This window comes from Neolamprologus brichardi, chromosome 4 (genome assembly GCF_056152115.1).
Source record: "Neolamprologus brichardi isolate AB-2024 chromosome 4, ASM5615211v1, whole genome shotgun sequence".
Classification (NCBI taxonomy): domain Eukaryota; kingdom Metazoa; phylum Chordata; class Actinopteri; order Cichliformes; family Cichlidae; genus Neolamprologus; species Neolamprologus brichardi.
Window position 1 is genome coordinate 22,487,902 of NC_142107.1, and position 25,539 is coordinate 22,513,440.

Here is a 25,539-nt window from a genome sequence, read left to right on the forward strand (position 1 = left end):
GACAAAGTAGGTTTGATTTTTAAATTGTTTAATGCTGCTCTAAAACTGAAGACAGACAAAAGGTAAGACCAGAGAAGAAGAAGAGGAAGAGGCTGTCACTGGGACAAAAAGGAAAGACTAGACGTGCTGGAAGTTCTGGATACTAAACATTTAGATGTTCTGCTAAAACGAGCTGCTTGGTGCAGATTAGCATCATGCTGCTGAAATTCTACAGCAGCGGTCTCCAACCTTTTTTGCGCCACGGACCGGTTTATGCCCGACAATATGTTCATGGACCGGCCTTTAATGTGTCGCGGATAAATACAACAAATAAAACTAGTACCGGTACTGAAAAAAATAAGATTTATTCATAACACACGTGAAAAGACCCAGGAAAACCGAGTAAACGATAAAAACGATAACAAAATGACGCTGAAAACCGATAAAAACCCTGAAAACCATACATTTTACACCTGAGCCTCAACTCTCGCGGCCCGGTACCAAACGACTCATGGACCGGTCCGAGGCCCGGGGGTTGGGGACCGCTGCTCTACAGGATGCTATTTGTGTCAAAATAACAAAAAGTCAAATTTAGTTCAATATTTCTATTTCTGTTCAGAATTTTACAGAAACATTTATTGCATCTTATCATTTGCCATCCTGAGAAGTTATAAAATAACTTGTATATAAATTAAATCATTGCACTCTGGTTCACCTTTCTCACCACAAATTATGAAACTGAAAAGTGACCCAGGAGCAAAATCTTGATCACTGATAGAAAGGTGGGAAAATTGTAACCAAATGTAACCAAATTGTATCCATTCTGCACACTTTCAATATTAATAGTTACTTACATGCATTTCAAAGACAAGAGCAACTGTGCGCACATCCAAGCAAACTCTATTTATGTGCTAGACCAAAGAAACGATATGTTCCTACAAAACCGGGAAACATCTGCGGACTAGTTTGCTTTTAATTCTTGTTTCTGATCTGCAGCTACAGCCAGAGAAAAAATGCTTTTGTGTAAATGTTTTAAGAATGAAATTGATACATGGAGCAAAACAGCATCAACACCTTTCCCCCTTTTTTTATTTTGACACAAATTTATTATCCTAAATGTCTCTAAGTGGCATCTTATAAGCTTCAAATGTGTAAAGTTAGAAGTGTATAAGTGTCAGTGTTGATTTATAATTACTGAAAGCATCTGCTGACCTTTAGAAAACAGGAGACCAGCGTCTTATATTTTCATGCCAGCAATTAAATGAAGTGATGTTGATGTTATATAATCAATCCCACAGGTGTCCCCTTCAATTAAAGTCGTCAACTTTGGAGCTGTGGTTGTGTGAGAAGTTATAAGTGTTAAATAAGCTGCTTAATTACTCTGAGACATAAATACTTTACGCTAAAGCATCTAGAGTATTTATGCCACTCGTTAAGCCGTGTTTATTGTAATAGGTGTTAACATGCTATGATATTAATGTGAGAATCGATGAACTTTTATATATGTGCACTGGTGAAGTGCACTCTGTTACTCGCCCTGTCCCTCCTGGGCCTGGAAAACAAGCAAATTGATGCAAAAAACAATGAATTTTTTAACCATTTATAAGAAAACACAAAGCTTGCTTCTGTCATATTTCTGCCCTAAACCTAATATGGTGGGGAGTGTATGCCTGTTATTCTTTCAGAGGAGCAGCTAAACACTGGTAGCTACAGTCTACATCGAACGCAGTACCTTCGAGCCTATTTCACGGCTCTTGGCTCTCATCTTGTTGGCCAGAGATTCGGCCATGTCAGCTCTCTCCTCGGCCTCCTCCAGCTCATGCTGAACCTTCCTGAATCTGGCCATGTGCACATTGGCCTGCTCCTCCTGGGGAACAATTGTTTTCAGTGAGATGGCGCTCCGACACGTCACTGTATCTCTGAATATATTTGTGCCGACAGTGATTCACTCACAGCTTCTTCAGCTTGTCGCTTGTAGGCTTTCATCTTGCTCTGGAGTTTGTCCACCAAATCCTGCAGCCGAATGTTGTTTTTCTTGTCTTCCTCGGACTGAAAGCACAAGATGAACATCTCTAACAAACAGGAGAGACAAGAAAAGACGAATATCCATTCTCATTTTCTTAACTGCTAAAAACACCAGCTAACTTTACCTGATAGGTTAACTCTTTGATTTTCCTCTCATATTTTCGGACTCCTTTGATGGCCTCGGTGGAACGTTTTTGCTCGGCTTCAAGCTCGTTCTCCAGCTCGCGGACCTGGAGACGTGAGGAAGTAGATTTTATGTGAAAACAAAAGTGTATCCTTTTTAAAGTCGGAGGTTTTCCATGTCAGGACGTGAAAAATGTAAATGGATTAAATACAACCTCAGATGCACAGCAGCACGTGAAATATTACACCGTGTCATGACTAACGAAAGCAAAGACGCAACGATTCACATGATTCAGCAGCTTTTTGACTCCTTTAGCAGCAACAACTTGGTCAGTCCCTCACATTGCTGTGGAGGAATTTTAGCCCACTCTTCTTTAAAATGTTGCTTCAGTTCATTGAATTTCACAGCACTGGTTCATGCACCGCTGTCTGAAGGCCCCATCAGGTTTAGGTCTGAACTGGGTCATTGCACCACTTTGATTCTTCAGCTGTTCTGTTGGAGATTTGCTGCTGCTGTGCTTGGACCATTGCCCTGTTTCATTAGGACAATGAACTCCTCTTTGTACCAATGTGTTGACTCTAGAACACTTTGGTATAAAGAGGAGTTCATGATCACCTCAATGACTGCAAGGTGCCCAAATCAACAGCCTCCCGTGCTAAAAGCTGCTATGGGGTGTTTGGTTTGTGCACTATGGTCAAACGTCTCCATTTTAGTCTCACCTGTCCAAAGGACGTTGTTCCAGAAGTCTTCTAGTTTCTTCAGCTGCACGTTTGCAAACCTAAACCACGCTGCCCTGCTCTTTTTAGACAGATGAGGGTTTCTCGTGGGAACCCTTCCAGACAAATACAGTCACGAACATTTAGCATGCTAACTGATTAGCATGCTAACCCATAGAGTCTCCAATGAAGCCCGTGGACTGCAAAGTCTGACTTTGGGGTAAATTTAAGACAGGCTGGCAGCTCTGTCTTAACTGTTTTCCACGGGTGAATAATATTTTCTTTGTAAAATTGTTTAGAAATGGCGTTATGACTCTTTTCAGACTCATGGGCACCAACGATTACTTCTCTAAAATCATTACTGATGTCTTTCCTCCTTGGAGCCTTGTTAACACATCTGAATCCTGCAGACCAGCAAAATGTCAATACTTCAGCTTTCACAGAGGTGCTTATTTTTTTACTGATGATCAATGAATGAAGTACATTTGATTACCTGCACCTGGCTGCTACTTTCCCCCTTAACTCCCGTGGAAACAGTAAGGGCATATTTAGTTTTTCACATACTGCTTCTGCATTTTGGATTATTTAATTAATTTTAAATAAATACAGACACAGTGCATTACATAATCTGTTGTTATTCATCTGTGGTTGTATTTGTCTCATTTTAAGACCTGCTAAGGACTTAGCGAAGATGATCTTACACTCTTTAGATTAAAAAAAGGGTTGTTAGACCACCTGCTGCACCACAAAGCTGTTTCAGTTTCATTTTTAAACGTGTTCTAAGAATACTAGTGGTTTGACATTTAGTAGCTTGCATATTTCATGCAGATTCTTATAAATTAACTTCTAATTAATTGTAAGAATAAAGCATATTAATGGAATTTTGTTCCCACTGTTGTAGCCATACACACCCTGGCCTCCAATTTCTGAAGCTGCTTCTTTCCACCCTTCATGGCCAAGTTTTCGGCCTCATCCAATCGGTGCTGAAGGTCTTTCACCGTCACCTCCAGGTTCTTCTTCATCCTCTCCAGGTGAGCGCTGGTGTCCTGCTCTTTTTTCAGCTCTTCCGCCATCATGGCAGCCTAGAGACACCGAACCATGAGCACATCACATCGTTATTATAATCAAACGTGTGATAACTCAAATCAAAGCCCTGTAAGAGTGTCATACATCAGTAATGGCTTTCTTAGCCTTCTCCTCGGCATTCCTGGCCTCTTGAACGGCTTCTTCTATTTCACAGTGAAGCTGAGTTACATCCGCCTCCAGCTTCTTCTTGGTGTTTAGAAGGCTTGTGTTCTGGAAAAGATCATTAAAAAAAGACTGTGACCTGTAAATCCTGCAGGTCAGAATGGGTTGCTGAACAGGTGAGAAGCCTACCTGAGAATGCAGAAGTCCCGCGCGCTCGCTGGCATCGATCAGTTCCTGTTCAGCCACTTTTCGACTGCGCTCCGTCTGCTCCACAGCAGCTCGAAGCTCTTCGATCTCGGCCTGCATCAAGGTCGTTCTGCGCTCCATCATGGCTACTTGTTCCTTCATATCCTCCTGTCCTCTCACAGATTCATCCAGGTGGATTTGGGCATCCTGCAAATGCATTCAGGTGAGCGTCCAGTTCATTTGTCTTTGCCCACCTGAGAGATCTCACTGACCAACACTTGTCTAACTTGAGCGGTAGGTCACAATTTACAGGAACAGCTTGGTCATCAGCTTGGTTATAAATTAAGCTAATTTAGCTTCCTATTCGTATGAGGCAGTTCCTATGTGAACTAAACTGATATTCAGGTTCGGTAACATAAACATTTAGTGGCAGCAGTCTTCCAGCTGGGTGTCTTTAAATCAAAAAAAGCGATAACCAAAGGAGCTCGAGTGAAACAGTAGGAAACAAACAAAGATGTTAACATTTGTATTTCATGTTAATCCGAGAAAGAATTATTTTGGGCTTTTGTCACTTTTATTAGGTTTTGTTTGTATTAAAAGGTGACAGAGAGAGAGGGTCTTGAATCTGGGTTTCTTCATTTGGCCTGCTTCACTGTTGAGCTAAAATTGTGCCCTGGTCTAATTTTTGGCTCTTCAAGCTTCAGCCACACAGGCCTAGAGACCCGTCGGCAACCTTCTGGAAACCTGGTTGCTAAGAGGATGATGCAGCAAAAATGTCCTTCTGATTGCTGCTGACAGTGTGAACGGCACAAATCCGATATTTTCAAATCCGACCTGGGTCACTTTCATATGTAGTACTGAATCGATACATATCCGATGTTTCAGAAAGCGACTGCTGTTTGATGGTCAGGTCGCATTAAATCCGTCTTTTACGTCACTGACACAAGACAGACGCCAATTATCAGCGCCGGAGAAGACATCGCGAACGCTTCCTGGCCATCCAGTGAAACTGTTGGGAAGACAATGTTGGAGAAACGTGAACATTTTATTTGTTCTGTATAATCTGCAGATTCTGACAGAAATCTGCAGCTATCCTTTGAAGCAGCGCTCCTCTAAAACAGCAATAAGGATCATTATTAGGTTATTTACATTATTATGTAAATAACAAAATAACTTAAAGCAAAAATTGGGAAACATAAAGTCCGAAGTCTTTATATTAAGGCCATCAGTCAAACAATACTGTTGGTCTGGGTCTAAACAGAGCGCGTTGTGTGTGACGTCTTCTTTTGCGCATGCGGCCGCTTTGAGCGTTCACACTAGAGCGCGTTTGCTGTCACATTTTATTTGTAGTGTGAACAAACAGACAAAAAAATCAGATTTGATCAAAAAATCAGAATTGAGCATTAAGACCTGCAGTGTGAACGTAGCCTTATATACAAACACTCTTGTTACTCCACTCTTATCTTCCAAACCTGTCTCTATTTTGCTTATGCAAACACGCTTTCAGTATTTCAGCCAGTTCTTAAAGATTTGCATGAAAAAAAACAACCTTTTGTGAATGTTATAAAAGCATTAATGTGTGGTTGCACCTTGAGTTGCCCCTGAATGTTCCTCAGGTGTTTCTGAGCCTCGGCCGCCTGCCTGTTAGCATGGTTCAGCTGGATCTCCATCTCGTTCAGGTCTCCCTCCATCTTCTTCTTCACCCTCAGAGCGTCGTTCCTGCTGCGGACCTCGGCGTCCAGAGTGGCCTGCATGGACTCCAACACTCTCTGATGGTTCCTCTTCATCTGGTCGATCTCCTCGTCTTTCTCCGCTGATTTCCGGTCGACTTCAGCCTTCATCTGGTTCAGCTCCATCTGTGCATGCAGGATCTTCGACTCCTCCTGCTCCAGGGAAGCCTTAAAAACATTTCGGTTGCGTTTCACACTGTAATGGTAAGAATGCAGTATTTTTCTCATTTTCCTCCTTTTGAGTTATACCTCAGCTTCTTCCAGCGCAGCCTGCATGTCATATTTCTCCGTTTCCACCTGCTTCTTGAATTTGTCGAGCTCGTGAATCGTCTTTCCGCTCTCCCCAAGTTGTTCTGTTAAGTCTGAGATCTCCTCTATGTGTTGGAAAATCAGAATTGCAAGAAATTTTCAAAAAAATGTTTTTAAAGTTGTCGATCCGCACAAAACCTTCTGATCTGACTCACGCTGCAGGTTTTTATTCTCCCTCTTCACCGTCTCCAGATGATCCAAAGCTTCCTCGTATGAGTTCTTCAGTTTGAAGAGCTCGGTGCTCAGAGATCGACTCTCCTTCTGAGTTCCCTCGAGCTCAGCCTGAGACTCCTCGTACTTCTGCTTCCACTCAGCCAGAATCTGAGCTCAGGGAGACATTCGCTGGTCAGAATTAATGCTGTAATATGTGTGTGATAGTTAATATAATAAATACATAATACCTTGTCAAAGTTTCTCTGCTTCTTGTCTAGTGTAGCAGCTAAGCTGTTGGATCGTTCCACATCCACCATCAGGTCCTCCATTTCATTCTGAAGCCGCTGTTTAGTTTTCTCCAGAGAGGCGCACTTTGAGTTCACCGCCTCGATTTGTTCTTCAGCCTCTTGCAGACGCTGGGCGAGCTTTTTCCTGTCAGAAGCAAAACCGCTTGTTTCAAATCAAAAAGTCTTAGTTTTTCTTTTGTGTGTTGTGTTGGTGTTTTAGGACACATTGTTTCAGCCTTTATTTAACAAAGAAGCAAACTACTGGAGATTATGAATGTCATCTGTGAGAGGGCCCTAGATATCACAAGGTTAGGCAGCATTAACTAAGAAACCAAAGCTCCCAGAGAAACAGAGGACCCTCCTCTGTGAAGATAAAGATGGGGCGAGGCCATCCAGCCATGAGCACGGGATAATTCTTCCTCAGCACTTTTAACACCTCCATACTTTTGTCTCATGTAGACTAGACTCACTAACTTTACTGCAACCAATCAAATATTAGCAGCTGCTCCAAAATGCTGCAGCCCAGACTTTACCTTAAAGCTCCAGTTTTAGTCTCACTCACTTCTCACCTTTGTATTAAAATAGGTTTTCTTCTTTTAACTATTTTTTAATCTTCCTAACTGTCACGTCCGGTGTGGCAGACGTGTGGAGTTTGTAGAAAGGACCCAAAAGGCGGCAGCTCTGGTGCAGGTGAGTATTTATTTACAGGAGTGGGTACAAACAGCAATGGTGGGTGAACATGAAACCGGGAAACCTAAACTGGGCAGAGCTAAGAAACAAACCTGAACGAAGATGCAGGGAGACCGAGGGGAAACAACACAGACGAACCAGCAGCGAGGACGAGGTAACACACACAGGGGATGGGAAACAGGATGGGAACACACCTGGAATACATGACAACTGACGAGGCAGGGGAAACGTAAACAGAAAACGCTGGCATAAGACAGAGCCCTTCAAAGTAAAACAGGAAACACATACACGTAATGACACAGACTCAGAGACGCGGACTAAACACAGAGACCTACTACACTAAGGGAATGCACAAGCAGGGAAGACACCAACCAGAGGGAACACCACTAAACCCTAGAAAATACAAAACCATCAAAAGTAAAAGCACATAACCAAAAACACTGGGTCACCGACCCAGGACCATGACACTAATCCTTTACCTCAAGTGAAGGAGCGAAGTCAAATATTAATCGTAGCCTCATTTTCCTACAGGAATTGGCCATCGGCTTGGTGAGGATAATGGAAAGTTTTATGGCATAGGTGTCAAACTCTGGCCCGCGGGCCAAATTTGGCCCGCAGCCTAATTACATTTGGCCCGTGAAGCCATACCAAATTACTATTAGAGCTGGCCTACTGGTATTATACAGTGCATGTACTGCTAATACTACAATTCCCAGAATGCTCCCTCTCCTCTGTTGACCATAGTCATAGCAACCATGCAAATACTGCCATGCTACCTATCCCAAAATGGCAAAAAGAAAGGCAGAAAACAGGAGCTTTCTGGACAGGTGGGAGAATATGATGAAAATTTGATAAATGATAAAATGATAAAATTTAATTCAGAAGGCTGCAAATACAATTTTTATTTAAGAAATGAATTCCACTGATGTGTTATTTAATTGGAATTTTGATTTTGCATGTGTGCAATATTAAGTTATATATACGTTTATATAAGTTATATATATTTAGTATTAAGCTTTGCTTGTTCCATATTCTGTTTTTCAGCAAAACTTGTTTGAATCCATAAGAAAAGATTCATTCTTATATTTGGAGGAAGATTTTCTTTCAATGAATATTAATGTTAGCCCACGACTTTGATCCAGTTTTGAATTTTGGCCCACTGTGTATTTGAGTTTGACACCCCTGTTTTATGGGGACATGTATGATTTTTTAACATTTTGATTTTATTGTAATTTTCCATTTATAATTGTAATATTTTACAGTGAAACACATCTAACAGGTGTTTCAGCCTTTTCCCTGAAAAATGATTGAAAACCACAATTAATCACATGAGAACATTTTAGAAAACCTGTCATGGATGGAGGAAACGTTACAAACCCCCCAAATAACATTACAGGTTTCTAAATTAGTTCAAATCTTTCTGTCTTTTTAAATAACTGGTCCAGCCAGATAAGGTCGCGTGAGGTCAGAAGTGGCAGCGAGGACCTGAATCCAGGTTAACGCAGGGTTCTTGTTTTTCTTGGGTTGACAACCCGGAGCTTTGGAAGTTTGTGCCCCCCCCCCCCCCCCCCCCCCACCATCCTCTTGCAGCAGTCTAACAGTCCTATTTTTTTAGATTTAGTTTTGATTGTAGCTGACTGTAGATGCACTAAATCAAAGCAGTTTTTTCCTTTCTTGTTAATGATGATGTGGAAAATTAAGTGTTGTGCTTTGTTGGAACCAAAAATAAATTATGAATAGTAATGTGCAATTACTTGTTTACTCATTATTATATCAAAGTGCTTAAAACTGAGCGATATTTAGCCAAAGCCTGACGCACTGATCCGTTCTCGTTGTTTAATTACTTTGCCTCCTCGAGCTCTTCGGTGCGTTGGATGGCATCAGTCTCATATTTGTTCCTCCAGACGGCCACCTCCGAGTTCGCCTTAGACAAACAGCGCTGCAGCTCGGCTTTGGCCTCCTGCTCCTCCTCGTACTGCTCGCGAAGGAGGTCGCAGTCGTGACGAGCTGACTGCAGACTGTGAGCCAGGGCGTTTTTTGCCTGCGGAGGAGCACATCAATATGAAACGCCGTGCGTGAAACGAGTAAAGTAAACCAGCTGTTTGCAGGTGTGGGCGCCGATCACCTTCGTTTCCTCCTCTATCAGTCGTTTCAACTCGTCGATCTGTGTTGTGAATCCCTGTTTGCCTCTCGTCAGTTGGGAGACGAGACTTTCTCTCTCTTCCATTTGTCGGGATAATTCGGCTACAGCAGCCAAAGGAGAGAAGAACACTTTTTAATTAAGGCTCTGTCGTTTTATCGACTCCGATAAAAGGAGGAATTACCGTTCTCGGTCTGAAAGCGAGCTCTCTGATTGCTAAGGTCAGAGATTTGCCGCGTGTTTTCATCGTTTTTAGTTTTCAGCTCCATGAGTTGATCTTCGAGTGAGCGACACATCTTCTCCAGGTTGACCTGTGAGAATATAAATGAACACAAATGAGATATTCAAGCTGTTAAAACTGTTCCTCTTGTCACACTAGAACTAATTAATAGTGATGTGCGGATCGATCCTGAAATATCGATTCCTCCGATACCAATCATTTATGTTCTAGAATCGATTCTCACATTAAAATATCGATATTTTAGTAATTTAGGGTAAATTTGTAGTTTATTATTAACAGGGGGGGGGGTGATAAATAAATTTTACAGTGTTTATGAACACTGTAAAATTATAAATATATTTATCGGATAAAATACTTAAAATGTCACCGTTATTATTGGCCGGCCTGGAAACAGCAGGGGTGTCCAAATTCAGAGGCTGCTGTGTGAAAACCCCGGAGGAACCCTCCCGAGGGATTAATAAAGTTACATTTAATTTAATCTAATCTAATAACTTTAATCTCAGCCAAACCGATTTACTCACGAACAAATAAAAAACTGAAAAAGCCAAACAATAACATTTTTAAGTTATCAAAGTCACTTATATATCATGTTTAACCCGAGTAGCGAAAGACCGCGGGGGTTTGAAGACGATGTGTCGATCGGCTCAGATATTTGAAGTTTACACAGCTACATTCTCACCTGAAAATATGTTAAAAGTTTTTTTGCGACCCAGAAAGAGAAATAAGAGTAAAATTAAAACTAAGTCACTGCCGCCATTGTTGGAAACTGGAATTGGCTGGGCCGCGCTATGAATTCTGCGACATGGTTTTTCAATTTTGTTGTCCGGGTGGAAAATCGGGAGAAATTCAGGAGAATGGTGGCTCCGGGAGATTTTCGGGAGGGTTGGCATGTATGGTAACATATGGCAACATCACTAACCTTGTCAAACACCTCAGAGTAAATCATATCACAGAATATGAGGAGTGTATGTTGGTGAACTGAAGAGGAGGAGAGGGACAGGTGCTGCTAGGGCGAGACAGACGTCTCTCACGGAGTCCTTTAGTGCTGCAGGCAGGCAAGGTGTTCAAATAGCCACAACTTCAGTTTTTTTATTTCTATATGATGAACTCTGCATTATTAAGTGATAAGAACAAGTAATCTGATGTCCTGTAATCATTATGACGCTATAATTTGAGATACAATAAATAAAAGACGTTTTTATACAAAGTATCGGTATCGGATCAGTATCGTCGATACCACCCTGGATATTACTTGGTATCGGATCGGAAAGGAAATCAGTGGTATCGCACATCACTACTAATTAAGATGGACTTATAGTGTGCTTTATTATTTTCTTCTTAAAAGCACAGTTTTAACTCAAGGTCGGGCTTCAGGGTGTTAAATGTTCTGTTTCATGGAGGTTTTTCTACTTTTCTTCTCTATATGATGTTGACAAGACTGAATACCTAACATGATATTCTCAGAAGCTCCACCCGCCTGCCAGGATTGAAGCATAAGAATAAGACGAATAAGTAAAATATCCTCCAAACTGTGGCTGAACGACTTGAGCAAAGCCTAAGGATGAAAAAGTGGAGTTCAGCAACATCACCTTTGCTTTTGCAACAGTTTCCATATTGCTGGCCAGATCATCAATCTCCATCTTCAGTTCACTCTTCTCCTTCTCCAGCTTCTGCTTGATTCGTTGGAGGTTGTCGATCTGCTCGCCCAGCTCGGCCATGCTGTCCGCCTGCTTCTTGCGTAAAGCCGCCGTCGTGGCCTCGTGGTGCAGCGTGGACTCCTCCAGGTCGCGCCGCAGTTTGAGGAACTCAGCCTCGTGCTTCTTGTTCATCTCGATCTGGGCGGCGGTGGCTCCTCCGGCCTCCTCCAGCCTCTCGCTGATCTCATCGAGCTCCCTGGCGAGGTCAGACCTCTGCTTCTCGATCTTGGCTCGGACCGCCCGCTCGGCCTCAACTTCTTCCTCCAATTCTTCAATGCGAGCCTGAAAGCAGAAAAACACAACGCACGGTATCACCGAGACTTAAACAGGTCATTTTTAACAGGTTATTAATTTATGGTCTAACTCTGAACTTCATACATGCAGCTCCTTGATTTTCTTCTGGAGCTGGTTGTTTATAGCTTGCTCGTCCGAAATTTTGCTGAGCAGCTGGCTGTTTTCAAATTCCTTTCTGTGAAGATAAGAAGATATGAAGTATTTAATCAGTTCATTCCCACTTGAACACTAAACCACTGCAAAAGCTTACTTCTTAATTTTCTCCTCAGCTTGTTGTTTGTCATTTTCCAGGTCCATGAGGGATTCCTGCGTCAGCTTCAGATCCCCCTCGAGCTTCCGTTTAGCTCTTTCCAGGTCCATGCGGATCTTCTTTTCTTGCTCCAGTGAACCTTCAAGCTTTACAAGCAAATTGCACAAAATTAATTGAGATATTTAGCGACACCAGGGTCTGAAAGTAGTCACACCAGCTCACGTCATCCACTTGCTGCTCCAGCTTAGACTTGGCTTTGGTCAGACTGTTGACTTTGTCCTCCTCTGCTTGAAGGTCATCCAGGGTTTGCTGATGAGCCTCTTGGAGAGCTTTCTTCTCCTTGCTGAGTTTGGTCATGTTTTCATCCTGACCAGCCAGCTCCTCCATCAGGTTTTTAACCTGCAAAAGGTCGTAGGTCACCGCTATGAACATCAGAGTACAAACAGAAAATAATCCTAGAGCACACAATGAGTCCATCTAGACTGAAACAGTAGATGGATCTTTGTCACATGACTTTGTTAATGTAGCACTAATAGAGGGTGAAGGACAGGCGTTAACTTCTTGGTCTAAAACACTGCATTCTTTTAAATGGCCACCAGGGGGCGATATCTGTGAAACTACACTTCAGCTCTGTGCTTTCCTGATGACTTCCTGTGTTCAGTCTCACACTTTGAGTTATATTGAATAAAAGTCAAATATATAAAATTTGGGTCATTGTATGCAAACTTTTTAAAACCAATTTTATCGGTAAATATGTCTCACTAAACTAAAGTTATGTCTCTGTTCCCATTTTGCCATTTTGGACTGAATCCGGGCTTCAGATTAGATCTAAGATGTTCACGAGGTTGTGAGACTTGCTGGTAGAAGATCTTGGGACCTAAAAAGCAGCTGTAAACATGCAAACATTATCATTTAGCTATCATTTAGAGCTGCAACACGGCAGCCCCTTGTTGTTTTTGGTAATCTTGATCTATATAAAAGCAGAAAAGGCAAGGTAAAAAGCATTTCACTGATACCACTCATGTATTTGTACAGATTGTGCAAAATAAATCCACCAACTTGACGGTGTTTCTACATGAACTGCCATTAAGTTTGATCAGGTTTTCATATTTCACGTGAAAGTGTTCGACATCAAAAATGACAACGCTTCATGTAGAACAATTCACAGAAGATTTTTCCTCCCTATCACCAAAACTAAAACGTCCATTAAAAAAATCACAAACCTTGTTTTCGGTAGCATGTTTCTCCTTCTCAACTTTAGCCAGCGTGAGCTCCAGGTCATCGATGTCTTTTTTAAGCTCAGAAGATTCGTCTTCGAGCTTCCGCTTCTTAGCGGTCAACTCCGCGTTCATCTCCTCTTCGTCCTCCAGCCTCTCCGACACCTCTTTGAGTTTGGCCTCCAGCTGAATTTTGCTTTTGATCAAACCTTCGCATCTCTCCTCTGCATCACAAAGATTTTCAGAGTCCTGAGAAAATGAAACGATATACCAGCATTAATAACGAGTGCGCGAACTCTGATTTGACTGGCTGGATGTTATTTGACACTTACAGCTTGTACTTGCAGGAGGAGGTTATTTTTCTCCTGCAACAGAGAAACCATTTTCTCTTCGAGCTCCTTTCTCTTGGCCTCTGACTTTGCCAGATCGTCTTTACACTTGACGAAGTCTTCTTTCATTGTTGCCATCTCCTTTTCAGTTGCTGCGCTTTTTAGAAGTGGCTTTATTTTAAAGAACAGCTTCATCCATGGCCAGTGTTTGACATTCATAAACGAGCGCAGGTTATACTGGAGAATCCAGACGCAGTCTCTGGAAAAACATACAGTTTTTATTCCCTGCAGTGGTTGTTTTTTAGGATTACTGAGGAGTATTTGTAATGATGGGCCACCTTTGTGCGATTAAATTGGAGAATTCTTTTCTCATCAGATAGCCACGACACAGAGCTTGAGTCTGGGTCACGAGAGAGGCCAGCTTTTCATCTCGCAGCTCCTCAAGAGTGCCGAGTAAGCCAGCTTTAAAGAATACCTGCAAACAATATGGCGTATGAACAGTGTTGGGAAGGTTACTTTTAAAATGTATTCCATTACAGAATACAGAATACATGCCCCAAAATGTATTCTGTAACGTATTCCGTTACGTTACTCAATGAGAGTTACGTATTCTGAATACTTTGGATTACTTAATATATTATCATGCTGTTTACAACTACGTGAATGTACTATTGCTGTGATTTATTACTGTTACTGCAGGTCCGCGGCTCCGAACCGTAGTAAAGGGACCTCTGGCTAATACGGTGGGTTCTGTGTCGGGCTCGTAGCCGAAAACTAGCTTTACTTTGTTGTCTGGGTCAACTTTGCTAGCAGAGACAGAGAGAGGCGTTGAAAGGCTGCTCCAACGGAGCTTATTGTTTTTGGAGGAAAACACGAACACGGTGTACAGTCGAGTCTTAATAGCTTACTTACAACTGGGCTCGTCAGGCACTCTTCTTGGCTGCAGTGGTTATTATTATATTTACATGCTTCCAGCTCCCGTTTTTGCTCGATGACTGCTCTACTTTTCCTTTTTCTCCCTCCCTCGCTCACAGACATATAACGGGTATGGCAGTCCATTCTCCCTGCAGCACGGACTACACTGCCTATGATGCTACATTCTTTAGAGCTATACCTGTAGCATTCTGCCTATTAGCTTAGCACTATTAGCTTAGCACTATTAGCTTAGTACAACAACAACAAAAAGCCGCTCTCTCACCCAGGAAACAGAGAGAGAGAGAGCGTCACCCTGTAACCATGGCAACCGTAACGCTGCCGCCTGGAACAACAGAACGTAGCTGTCAAACAAAACCCAAACAGTCCTGACCCGCCACAATATGAAACAGGGAAGTACCGCCGTGTAATCCATTTATTTCAACAAAGTAACTGTATTCTAAATACCAACTTTTTAAACGGTAACTGTAACGGAATACAGTTACTCATATTTTGTATTTTAAATACGTAACGGCGGTACATGTATTCCGTTACTCCCCAACACTGCGTATGAACAGATCAGTTTGTACCTAAAAGCTTTTAGAACTTCACAGCACTCTGGACAAACACCTTTGTGGTACCAAACCGGTACTGTGTGTGGTCAATGTCAATCGAACCAAGAAGCTTCTCAGAAGCCTTCTTTCCATCGATGAACTGTCCCTCTGGGATGGCACTGGCATTCAGGATTCTGTATCTGTTGGATGTGGATAAATGGGAGCAATCATAAACCCTAAGGATTTAGTTAAATGCTCATTATTAGCCGTTTTTGAATTGTAATCAGTGCCAACCGCTGCTTAAAATCGGCATAAAGGATCCTGCTGGGGAATCCTTTCCTGCAGATCCTGATGCCCTCCAGCACACCGTTACAGCGCAGCTGGTGAATGACCAAGTGGTTGTCCATGATACCTGCAGTGAAGTTGACACGACAGATTATAATAATCAGGTAATAATTTGTATTCTTTTTGTCTTAAATAAGTGTTTTCTTTCATGTGTACCTGGTTTTTTAATCTCATTTGGAATCAAGCATCTGACAAAGTGAGGATGTGTGCTCCTCAAGTTGGTCATTAGTTTTCCGAGATTTTCCTGCAGAGGAACAATTAGCAGATCTCTGAGGTTATCACACATTTAGAAGCATTCACACCGGGCACACATAACTTGGAAAATTAGACTATCAAAAGGAATCGTGGACTCGTCCTCTTGGGAAATGAGGTCAAATTTAAATGTCCTTGACATCCAAAAAGAGACTCTATAAAACTTGTCAAAAAGCCAACATTTGTCAAGTGGAGTGATGTCAGCAACCTGACCTGAACATAAATCTTTTTAGGCAGATTTGATCAATGAGCAGTTTTTATTTTTTTGGTTTTACTGAAAACAAAAGTTAGGGATATCCCATCCATTAGACCAACAACTTCAAAAACAACAACCGAAGTAAACACGAGGAGGCTTTGCCACGATTATGGACACAAATTTCTCTAAGACCAACCCAACAAGTCATTAGTATTCAAATTGTGTTGCTTACTGGAGGATCACCACCCCTAAAAATCAAAACAGTGAAAGTTAACTTTCCACAGATCACTTCTGTACCCTGAAAACAGCAGATACTGTCTGAAATGAGCCTCCCTTCTTCTTTCCTCCCTTCTTTCCACCTTTGCCTCCTCCAGCATCACCACCTGATTCTGCGAAGAAGGAACAGAAATATTAGTTTGCATGTCTGAGGTTTGGAGTTCCCACTGATTTTCAGATTCAGGAAGTTTATTTCTGTGTGTGGAGCAGATATAATGCACCTGCTTCTGCACTGGAAAAAGAGGCATACAAGTACGACAACAGTTTCATTGATGACTTCTGGTACAGCTGCACCACCGACTCGTTCAGTGGGTCTTTGTTCTTCTCCAACCAGCCGCCAATGTTGTAATCCACGGAGCCGGCATAGTGCACCAAGGAAAAGTGCGCCTCAGGTTTGCCTTTGACAACCTTTGGTTTCTGGAAAGCACTTGTTTTGCCAAGATGCTGGTCATAGAGTTTGTTCTTAAAAGAAGCATCTGAGGCCTTGGGGAACATGCACTCCTCTTCAAGGATAGAGAAGATGCCCATTGGCTGTTGAATACATAATGGAAACACATGAGATACGGTGTCCAAAATGAGATCTGATGCATTTATATCAGAATGTTTATCCCACCTTTTCAATGAGCTCAATGCAGGCTGCCAGGTCCATACCAAAGTCAATAAACTCCCAGTCGATTCCCTCCTTTTTGTATTCTTCTTGTTCCAGCACGAACATGTGATGGTTGAAATACTGTTGCAGCTTCTCGTTGGTGAAGTTAATGCAGAGCTGCTCCATGCTGTTGAACTACAACAAGAACCCAGAATTCAACAAATAGGAAAGCGAGTGTATTTGACTGCGAGAGTCGAAACTTACATCAAATATCTCAAATCCAGCGATGTCCAACACGCCGATGAAGAACTGCCTCGGCTGCTTTGTGTCCAACATCTCATTGATCCGAATGACCATCCATAAGAACATCTTCTCATAGACAGATTTGGCCAGAGCACTGACTGCATTGGCGACCTTTTTAATGATACAAAGCAGGTGAGAAAATACTGTGTGGGAAAAACAAAAAATACAATTACAGATAGCTAAAGGCTGTAAAGGAAAGTATACCAAGGAAATCTGGGCTCCTTGCACTTTATAATAATCTATAATAATGTTCAGGCTAGTGAGCCAGTTCATTAAGGGGGTGATTTTGCACACTAAAAAAAAAAAGAAACATCACTATTGTTGGTTTTAAGGAATCCTCTTGTACTCCTAACTCATAATAAACCCACTAACTTAGTGTTAGTATTAATTTGACCCGACTAAATGAAAATCAGTTGAGTTAACCTGCAAAAATACAATATTTCACTGAGATAACACAAATGACTTAAATAAACCCAAACTGTTTCCTTAACTCATTTGTGTAGAACCACTTTTTAAAGTAAATCCCCCCAAATTTTTTTGAGTGTAGTTTTTGCAGATGATACATTTTTATTTGTCTGCTAATTACACAAGGACATAGTCTAAGAGCTGTTAGCTCAGTCACACTAGAGGAAACCAAATAGGTGGGTGTTACGTTCCCCTGAGGGGTCTAGGCGGTGAGGGGGAAGTAACAAAAAGTGTCCGGGTCAGAAAAAGGAGACAAGAAGGCATAGGGGTTAAATTAAAGAGTTTCATTAAAGCAGCTCAACTAAAAGAGACGGACAAGCCGCTATCACCATTTAAGAAAACAAACAAAACTCAGGCATTGGTCAATAAAGAAAAACGTAAGCCAAAAAGAAAGCGAGAAGCTCACTAGCTGTAACCACTCACATGGCACTCTGGCCCAGAGCTCACCTTTCCCTGGGCTTAAATACTTTTAATTACTGACACGCCCACACAGGCACCTTCAGGAGGAGGCCCTGCTAGGGCCGTAACAGTGGGCAACCTCCTGTTGACTAGGAAAAATCAGTAGTTGCCCAGTGAGTGTATTGGTGAAGGTTTGGAAATAGTCGACAAATTCATAAAAGCTGGCAAATGTTTCAATCAGTCTGAGTCAGTGTGCACCAATGAGTGCAACTCGTCTTCAATGTGTCTCTTAAAAGCAATATTGGACCAACTGACTGTGTTATGGTTATATATGGTTATGCATCTTTCCTGCAGCAACTGTGTCACTGTGTATGGAAGAGTTTCTGTTTCAGGACTACGGTGTTCTGGCTTGACTATAAATAATAGTTTATGTATGTAGACAACAACAGATTTGATATTTTTGCACATTTATCATAGTTAATTATCAAATTACCACAAACAGATTGCATAAAAATTACAAGCTGATATTCAATCACACACTGATTCGTCTTACTGCCATTTTAAATTCATTATACAATTGTGCATCAGTCTCCAGCCACCGTTTAGCATAACTGTATGATTGGGGAGAACATTACACTAACATCACTTTATGACATTTTAATACATGGCAATGACATCATTGTGGCTGGACTTTAAAGAAATTGTTTATAAGAAGCTTATTTTGAGTTCCTTTATAAGGACTCAGTCTTTGACAGGTGCTGATTGACTTAAATGTCAGACTCGGAAAGCAGTTCTGCTCGAGCAAAGACCAATTAATGTTGTTTTTGATGGGGCTTTGAGACTTTTTACTTTAGTAAACTGGCATCCAACTGCAGTCCATCTCACCTGCGCTGCTCTTCTTTTCTTGCTATTTTGCATGTATATAGAAAGGTGCCCAAGCAAACAAATGCAGGAAGATTATGCCTACAAAAAAGCTGTATTTTGTCTAAGCATTGAATCCACATTATGTATTTCTTACACAGAGAAATGTGAGTCCTTGACAGTCCAGTTAGTACAACTGTTGCAATTATTAGTAGCTATTTATCTTAGATTGGAAAATGTTATCAGTATTTTTAATTCCACCTGGGGGCCTAACAAGTGAGGCAGACAACTCTATCTGCCAAAACAAATGTAAAATCCAAAGAGATTTTATTATTAAGCGCTGAAGCTTATCCCTGATTCAGCAAAGTAGTGGAAATGAACAAACACCAAATCTCCCTGATTAGGTGGAATAATGGGAACCAGTGAACATGTTACCAGCACCTAACAGGATTCATCACATTAAAGTCCATTAGAAATCTTTGTAATGTGAGTTTTACATACTTTTATTTTTGTCATTGGGTTTTATCTTGGAGTCCTTGGAGATGACAGCTCTTATGAAACATTCATGCCCTTCACACAGATCTGACTCTGATCACAGGATTTGTTTTCCAGCTGATGTGAGGAGGATAGCGACAACACTTCTCTTTGCATCACCCTCTGGTGCAATCATTTAAACTATCAGTCCAAGCTATCGCGCTTTAAGAGTCTTTATGCTGTTACTGTACCTGAGGGACTGTCTGGCCTTTGGTGACATATTCATTCCCCACCTTCACTCTGGGGTAGCAGAGTCCTTTCAGCAGGTCAGCAGAGTTCAGCCCCATGAGGAAGGCGACTTTGTCTGCCACTGAGAGACAAAAGGACTTCTTTGACATAAAGACATTCATGGTGTGTTTATTGATAATGAAAAGGCAGAAGGACTAACCCTCGGTGCCATCGGGCTCGGCCTGCTCCTCACGCTGCTTCTGCTTGAACTTCATGTTCCCATAATGTATCACAGCGCCAGTCAGTTTGTAGATGGAGACTTTTTCTTCGCTGCTGAAGCCCAGGATGTCGATGGCAGTCTGTGAAACATGACAAATAATGAGCTAAAGGTTAAATTTGTACGTCATTGCAAATGATTAGAACTGCAGAGCTGACTCACGTCCGTGGCCACCAGCTCTTCTATGTCATTGATGCTGGCCACAGAAATCTGCCCCTGACTGATCATGGGGAAGTCATACGGGTTTGTTGTTATGAGGAGCATTTCTGAGGAGAAACAGAACATTTCTTATAAAAATGTCTTAAAGTTAAATCATACTTTAAGACCTAATATGCTCACATTACCTATAAGCTCTGGCTTGTGCCCGGTCAGTATCTGATAGAAGATGTGGTAGCTCCTCTCTTCAGACAACTGGAAAGTCACTCTGGACTTTTCCAGCAGATCTACATGGATTTACAGGAAATAATTAACAATCCTGACCATCTAATACACGTTGTTTAGATAGCATGTACACATGTTTGCAACTCATTTAACTCTTCCTCAAATTAAATCTTTTTTTTTGTTTTTGCTTTGTTTTATCACATTTTGACTTCTTTAAACGATCTTAAGTCATTGTAAAGCTATGCAGGTTTTTATGTTTTTGTCTATTGTGTTCAGTGTTCAGTAACTAATTACTGATTACTTCCCCAAAAAGTAATCCCATTACTTTACTGATTACTTATTTTCATAAGTAATTAATTACTTAGTTAGTTACTTTTTAAAAACACGATTTACAACCTGAATAGGTGATAAAGCGATAGATCTTTCAGCCCAATTCTACTTTTTCTGCATAATCATCATACAAAATGTAATCAGATGGAAAAGTCTCTTTTTAAAACTTGTTTTATTAGTTTTAATCTTTTAACTTTATGCATCAAGCAAAAATTTAATTATATGCAACATTCACTGACTGGAAGAAATTTGTTTAATATTTAAACCTATTTTCTGCACATTCCAGCACATAAAATAAAATATTTTTTTTTTTTGTGTTTACACTCAGTCTTTCAAATAGATGCAAGTAAAACACAGCAGAAAATAAATAAAGTCAAAGACTAGCGGTCCTGTTGCTCTATTTTCACCTGTAAAGCAGGAGTGGGGTAGGCGGAGGGTTACCCTGGTGCAGGTGTGCTGCGGTCAGTGGAAGAATCCGCGAGTTTCTCTGTGAGTTTCCCATTACGTCGTAGCTACTCGGTGCTTGTTTGGAAGTTTAGGGTTTTTTTCGCTGTAAAAAGAAGTTTTCTTCCCACGCACAACGGACACTAATGTTTTTGTCACTTTTTATGGAATCAAACTCAAAGTAAGGTCAGTACTTCCACGCTTTAAACGCTGCACGCTCATACTCTCTCTGCACTCGATATATGATCCATTGTTGATCTGCACACAGCTGTTGTCACGAACGTCGCACTCGCTTACGTCACTGTCATGAGACATTCTCGCAAAAAAATCACGGTTTTAGTAACGCAGTAACGCAGCGTTCCTACGGGAAAGTAACGGTAATCTAATTACCGTTTTTGCAATAGTAATCCCTTACTTTACTCGTTACTTGAAAAAAGTAATCGGATTACAGTAACGCGCTACCCATCTCTGATTGTGTTACACACATTGAGATTGCATGTAGTTAAATGTGCTATACAAATAAAATTGCCATTATATGAGGATGAATCAATTACGTAAAAGCAAACTTACAAGTTTCTATATCAGCAGAAGACAGTTTTCCTGTAGTTCCAAAGTGAATTCTGATAAATTTGCCCTGTAAAAATATAAAGTCTGTGAAAACCCTCAATCCATTGGATTCATACCCACCAAAACCCACCAAACAATTAAATTACACATCTTTCACTATTCGGTTTTCGCTGATTTAAAAACGTACAAATCTTGAGGAGTTATCGTTCCTCACAGTCTTGGCATTTCCAAAGGCTTCCAGCAGGGGATTCGCTGAAATGATTTGATCTTCCAGCGTCCCCTGAAAAACAAGACCAGCACCATGTTTGGGATTTGATATTAAATCCAGGCTTCGGATCATGAGCTGGATTCTTGTCTCACTATCACTACCTGGATTTTTCCAGCAGAGTGATCCTTCTTGTCACCACCGGACACTGCGATTGTCGCAAAGTACTGGATGACACGCTTGGTGTTGACGGTCTTTCCTGCACCAGATTCTCCACTGTGAAGACAGAATATAATACAATTGAAGTCGGTCAATAAAAGCACTTCATTTTGTAATGTTTGGGGATATGAGGCTCGTTTTTAGCGTCCATGCTCAGACTCACGTAATCAGGACAGACTGGTTCTCACGATCTGTTGGGGAGAACATAAATATAGTCGTACTTCAGTACAAATTTGTACAAAACAGCCATGTGAACTGCTGGTTTGTCTTTAATAATCTTCTAAAAGCTCACAGAAAGTCTTTCTCTTTCTCACCTGTAAGCATATTTTGATATGCATTATCAGAAACAGAGAAAATGTGTGGCGGGGCCTCCATGCGCTTTTTCCCCCTGTAGGCTGCCACCACCTGTGGGTCATAAACTGGCAGCCACTTGTAAGGGTTCACAGTGACACAGAAGAGCCCAGAGTAGGTCTGCAGAGGAGAATATAAGTGGGACAAATCAGCGAGTCATACAGAGAGGCGAGAATGTCGTTTATTACTTACATAAATCATCCACGCCGCATAACGATCTTTGAGGTTAAACAGCACAGAGGGCTCGTTGAGGTGCGTCATCATGGCCATGTCCTCGATCTTGTCGTACTTTGGAGGATTCATGGGAAGACAATCTTCGTCCTTAACTGTTACAGTCTGTAAGAGTGGATGGAGAAGAGAAAGGGAAAGATATTTTATTTTATTTTATTAGCTGCTACTGAGCCGGGCTTCGTTTGCTTCTGTTGTAGTTGTGTTTTGATTGTATGTGATTATATCTGAAAAATAGCCAAAGTTATTCTTGTGCTATTAGTCTGTGAGGTTCATTATGTTCTAATTTCTAACAAATGATATCTCTCAGTGGGCACACGTGGCATAAACTACCTCTGCCTGGTGTGTTTATGCTCTGACACAGTGGAAAAACCACCCAAAGACGGCGAAATCATTTGCTAAATGTGATTAAAATTTGGTATCATGTGAGAAAAAACTTCAAAGAAAAAGATTCTCTTATAACCTGGAAGAGCAGAAGAGCATTTCTGCTTTAGGTTTATCATCTAAATGCTCATGTTTGCCTTTTCACTCTGAACAGGAGATTATTTCTTTAAATATCTGCAGCTGAGAAGTTTTGTAGAAGCACAAGATGAACTCGGAAGACCTCGTTTTGTGTTTGCAAAGACAACAAACGACAGTTCAAACTAAAATGTCAGCAGAGGATTGGAAATCAGACGCCGATGGTTGCAGAAAGATGAAAACATTTTAAAACATCTAACAAAACTGAAACTTTTTTCTATCTGCTTTGTATCCAGAAGGACGCAGCATAAAAATCAACAAACATTAACGAACATTTACTGTTTTTTAAAAAAGATTATGACACTATTTTGGGGAAAATGCTCATAGACAAAATGTTACACACTGGATAAGACAAATAATTTCAAACTCTCCTCTAAAAAATGACATTTTCTTAGCTTTACGTAAATGTATGTTTATGTAGTAGATGTATACATATTGCCACATTTGGATTTACGTGTTGCTGGTTTGTTCATCTTTGACCTTAACCTTTTTCAGAATTGGACTAAGTGGTACTGACCTTTGGGAACCTCCTCACTCCAACCCTTTCGCTACCCTCACCCCTCCATCTTTGTTCTATCTCAAGAAGTTTTGACCTTTCTTTACTACTGTCTCCCTCCTTCCCCTGCAGGAGTGATGGAGGGAGATGAGGATGCGTGATACACTGAATGCATTACCCACGTCTATCCGCACAACCTTTTCTCTCTTCTGTTATTTCTTTTCCTTCTTCTCTCTTTCTCTCTCCTCTAACTGCTTTGGTGGAGCAACACGTGGTGCAGAGGGCTTGAAAAGTGTCATGCACGCTGGCCGTGCATTGACTTTGTCTTTGTGCTCCAAAACAAATTGTCTAAAATAACTTCAGTGACCCTTCCTGAGACAGGAAGAGACTGAACAGGCTGATCTGGAGGGCCAGCTCTGCTCTAGGATGCCCTCTGGACCCAGTGGAGGTGGTGAGTGACAGGAGAATGGTGGCTAAGCTGTCATCCCCATTGGACAGCATCTCCCACCCCATGCAGGAGACTCTGACAGCACTGAGCAGCTCCTTCAGTGGCAGCTGCAGCACCCACGATGTGGGACGGAGAGATTTTGGAGGTCTTTCCTTCTAACTTCTGTCAGACGCCACAATAAAGACTTTACAGATGACCACACATGCGCAGACAGACACACACACACATCCAATACACCATGGTAGTCTCGCTGATGTGCAATATTACCAAGTGCAATTTTTCTGATACAACATAGTATTTTATTCTGTTTTATCTCATTCTATTCTATAGATTCTTAATTTTTGCTGCTCTTAACTTTGTACTCTCCACTTTCTGCCGTGACAAAAGAATTCCCCACGAGTGGGACTAATAAAGGTTTATCTTATCTTAAAACCCTAACCCTGGCCCTGGACAGTCAGACTATGTAATTTCTCTTCTTACTCAGTTGTTTCCAAAGTCTTGGCAATCAAGAAACAAGGAAAACAGTATTTACAGCTGACACACAAAGACTAATTTTGGCCTTTTCTTTCATGGATTAAGGTTAGAGTTTCCACCTACGACAACGCGTGCACAGATATTCACCTCATCAGCTTCGGTCTTCACGGTGACTTGGCCACCTTCTCTGCTCTGGACGACACCTTTGATGTACAGCTCCTTGGGTTCAGGCACGAAGCAGGCTGTTCTGGCATCAAACGGACGGTTCTGAGCCTCAATTCGCTCTTTCTCAGGTTTCCGGAGATAGATGGCTGCCGGCCCGTACTGGGCCATCTCAGCATCGGTGCTCATGATGATATCTGAACTTTTAAAAGAAAAAAGAAACGTCAGCAAATTAAAAATAGTTTGCAAGAGAATGACTGTATTTTCTCACCCACCAGGTATCTAGACCCAGTTCAGTTAAAAATGACAGAGCAACAAGTGATTAAAAAAACAAATGCAGTCCTGAGTCAGCACTGTTGACAGGGACCAGAAGAGTAGATGGATGGTTCCAGCAGGAGGTCGAAACTCCTTTTATCGAGATGCTGCTGAAGCAAACCGGATGCTCCAAACTTGGCAATGTCACTCTGTCCAAATGTCAATCTCTCTGCATTATCGATCTCTGCTTGGCACTTAAATATGGCACAGGAATCTCGCTGTGGTAATAAGAACATGTCAGCAGCAGCAGCAGGTGATGATCCTCGAGAACTATTTTTACATGCCTTCCATACTGTCGAGACCTGTCTCGGCTCCATCTGCAGGACGCTCGTCACATTTAACACACGATGAATCTCTTAATCGGGTAATTCAGCGTGACAGCTTTGATTTGGAGTGGGAGAATTTGTCATTGTATTTATTAATGGGCATAAACCGGACATAAACATTGTGTGCATGATGTATTGTGACTTTCACGTTCATACTGGACTCAAGGACCAGCTGCTCATTCACCTCCAAAGCACCTTGTTTGGATTAACTGGCTTAAAGTCAAGAGAGATTAAAGAACACTGTTATTTCTCCTTTTTATCATATTTCATCACATTCCATTCTTTTAAAGTACACTCCATGCATGTGCATCAAAGTAATCTATGATCTCAGTAGCATTAATAGTCTGTATTTATATAGCGCTTTACTTGGTCCTAAGGACCCCAAAGC

The 25,539-nt window shown here is 41.4% G+C and overlaps 1 protein-coding gene across 1 annotated transcript; it reads right to left on the reverse strand.

Moving 5' to 3' along the window:
* Positions 1–1,507: 1,507 nt before the first annotated feature.
* On the reverse strand, positions 1,508–24,699 carry LOC102793686 (myosin heavy chain, fast skeletal muscle-like). Its single transcript, XM_087840431.1, has 39 exons — positions 24,496–24,699; positions 22,376–22,519; positions 22,147–22,303; positions 21,996–22,023; positions 21,778–21,889; positions 21,596–21,688; positions 21,412–21,475; positions 20,031–20,129; positions 19,849–19,952; positions 19,630–19,768; positions 19,433–19,551; positions 16,944–17,093; positions 16,704–16,874; positions 16,312–16,621; positions 16,112–16,203; positions 15,523–15,610; positions 15,316–15,433; positions 15,098–15,221; positions 13,894–14,030; positions 13,559–13,814; positions 13,233–13,475; positions 12,232–12,408; positions 12,010–12,155; positions 11,844–11,934; positions 11,358–11,747; positions 9,712–9,838; positions 9,513–9,631; positions 9,232–9,428; positions 6,659–6,842; positions 6,413–6,578; positions 6,198–6,322; positions 5,808–6,116; positions 4,222–4,425; positions 4,015–4,140; positions 3,756–3,926; positions 2,130–2,234; positions 1,933–2,028; positions 1,712–1,846; positions 1,508–1,531 (listed from the first exon to the last, which is right to left on the reverse strand). Exons 1-39 carry the CDS (start codon positions 24,697–24,699, stop codon positions 1,508–1,510), a joined length of 5,844 nt encoding a protein of 1,947 aa, XP_087696557.1.
* Positions 24,700–25,539: the final 840 nt, after the last annotated feature.

Bases quoted from the DNA above. Each gene is read 5' to 3' on its own strand.
- LOC102793686 (XM_087840431.1), bottom strand. From the start codon at position 24,699: ATGAGCACCGATGCTGAGATGGCCCAGTACGGGCCGGCAGCCATCTAT. The intron at 6,117-6,197 runs GTATAACTCAAA...AATGTTTTTAAG, and splicing joins CTGCGCTGGAAGAAGCTGAG to GCTTCCCTGGAGCAGGAGGA. The intron at 2,029-2,129 runs GTAAAGTTAGCT...TTGTGCTTTCAG, and splicing joins TCAAAGAGTTAACCTATCAG to TCCGAGGAAGACAAGAAAAA.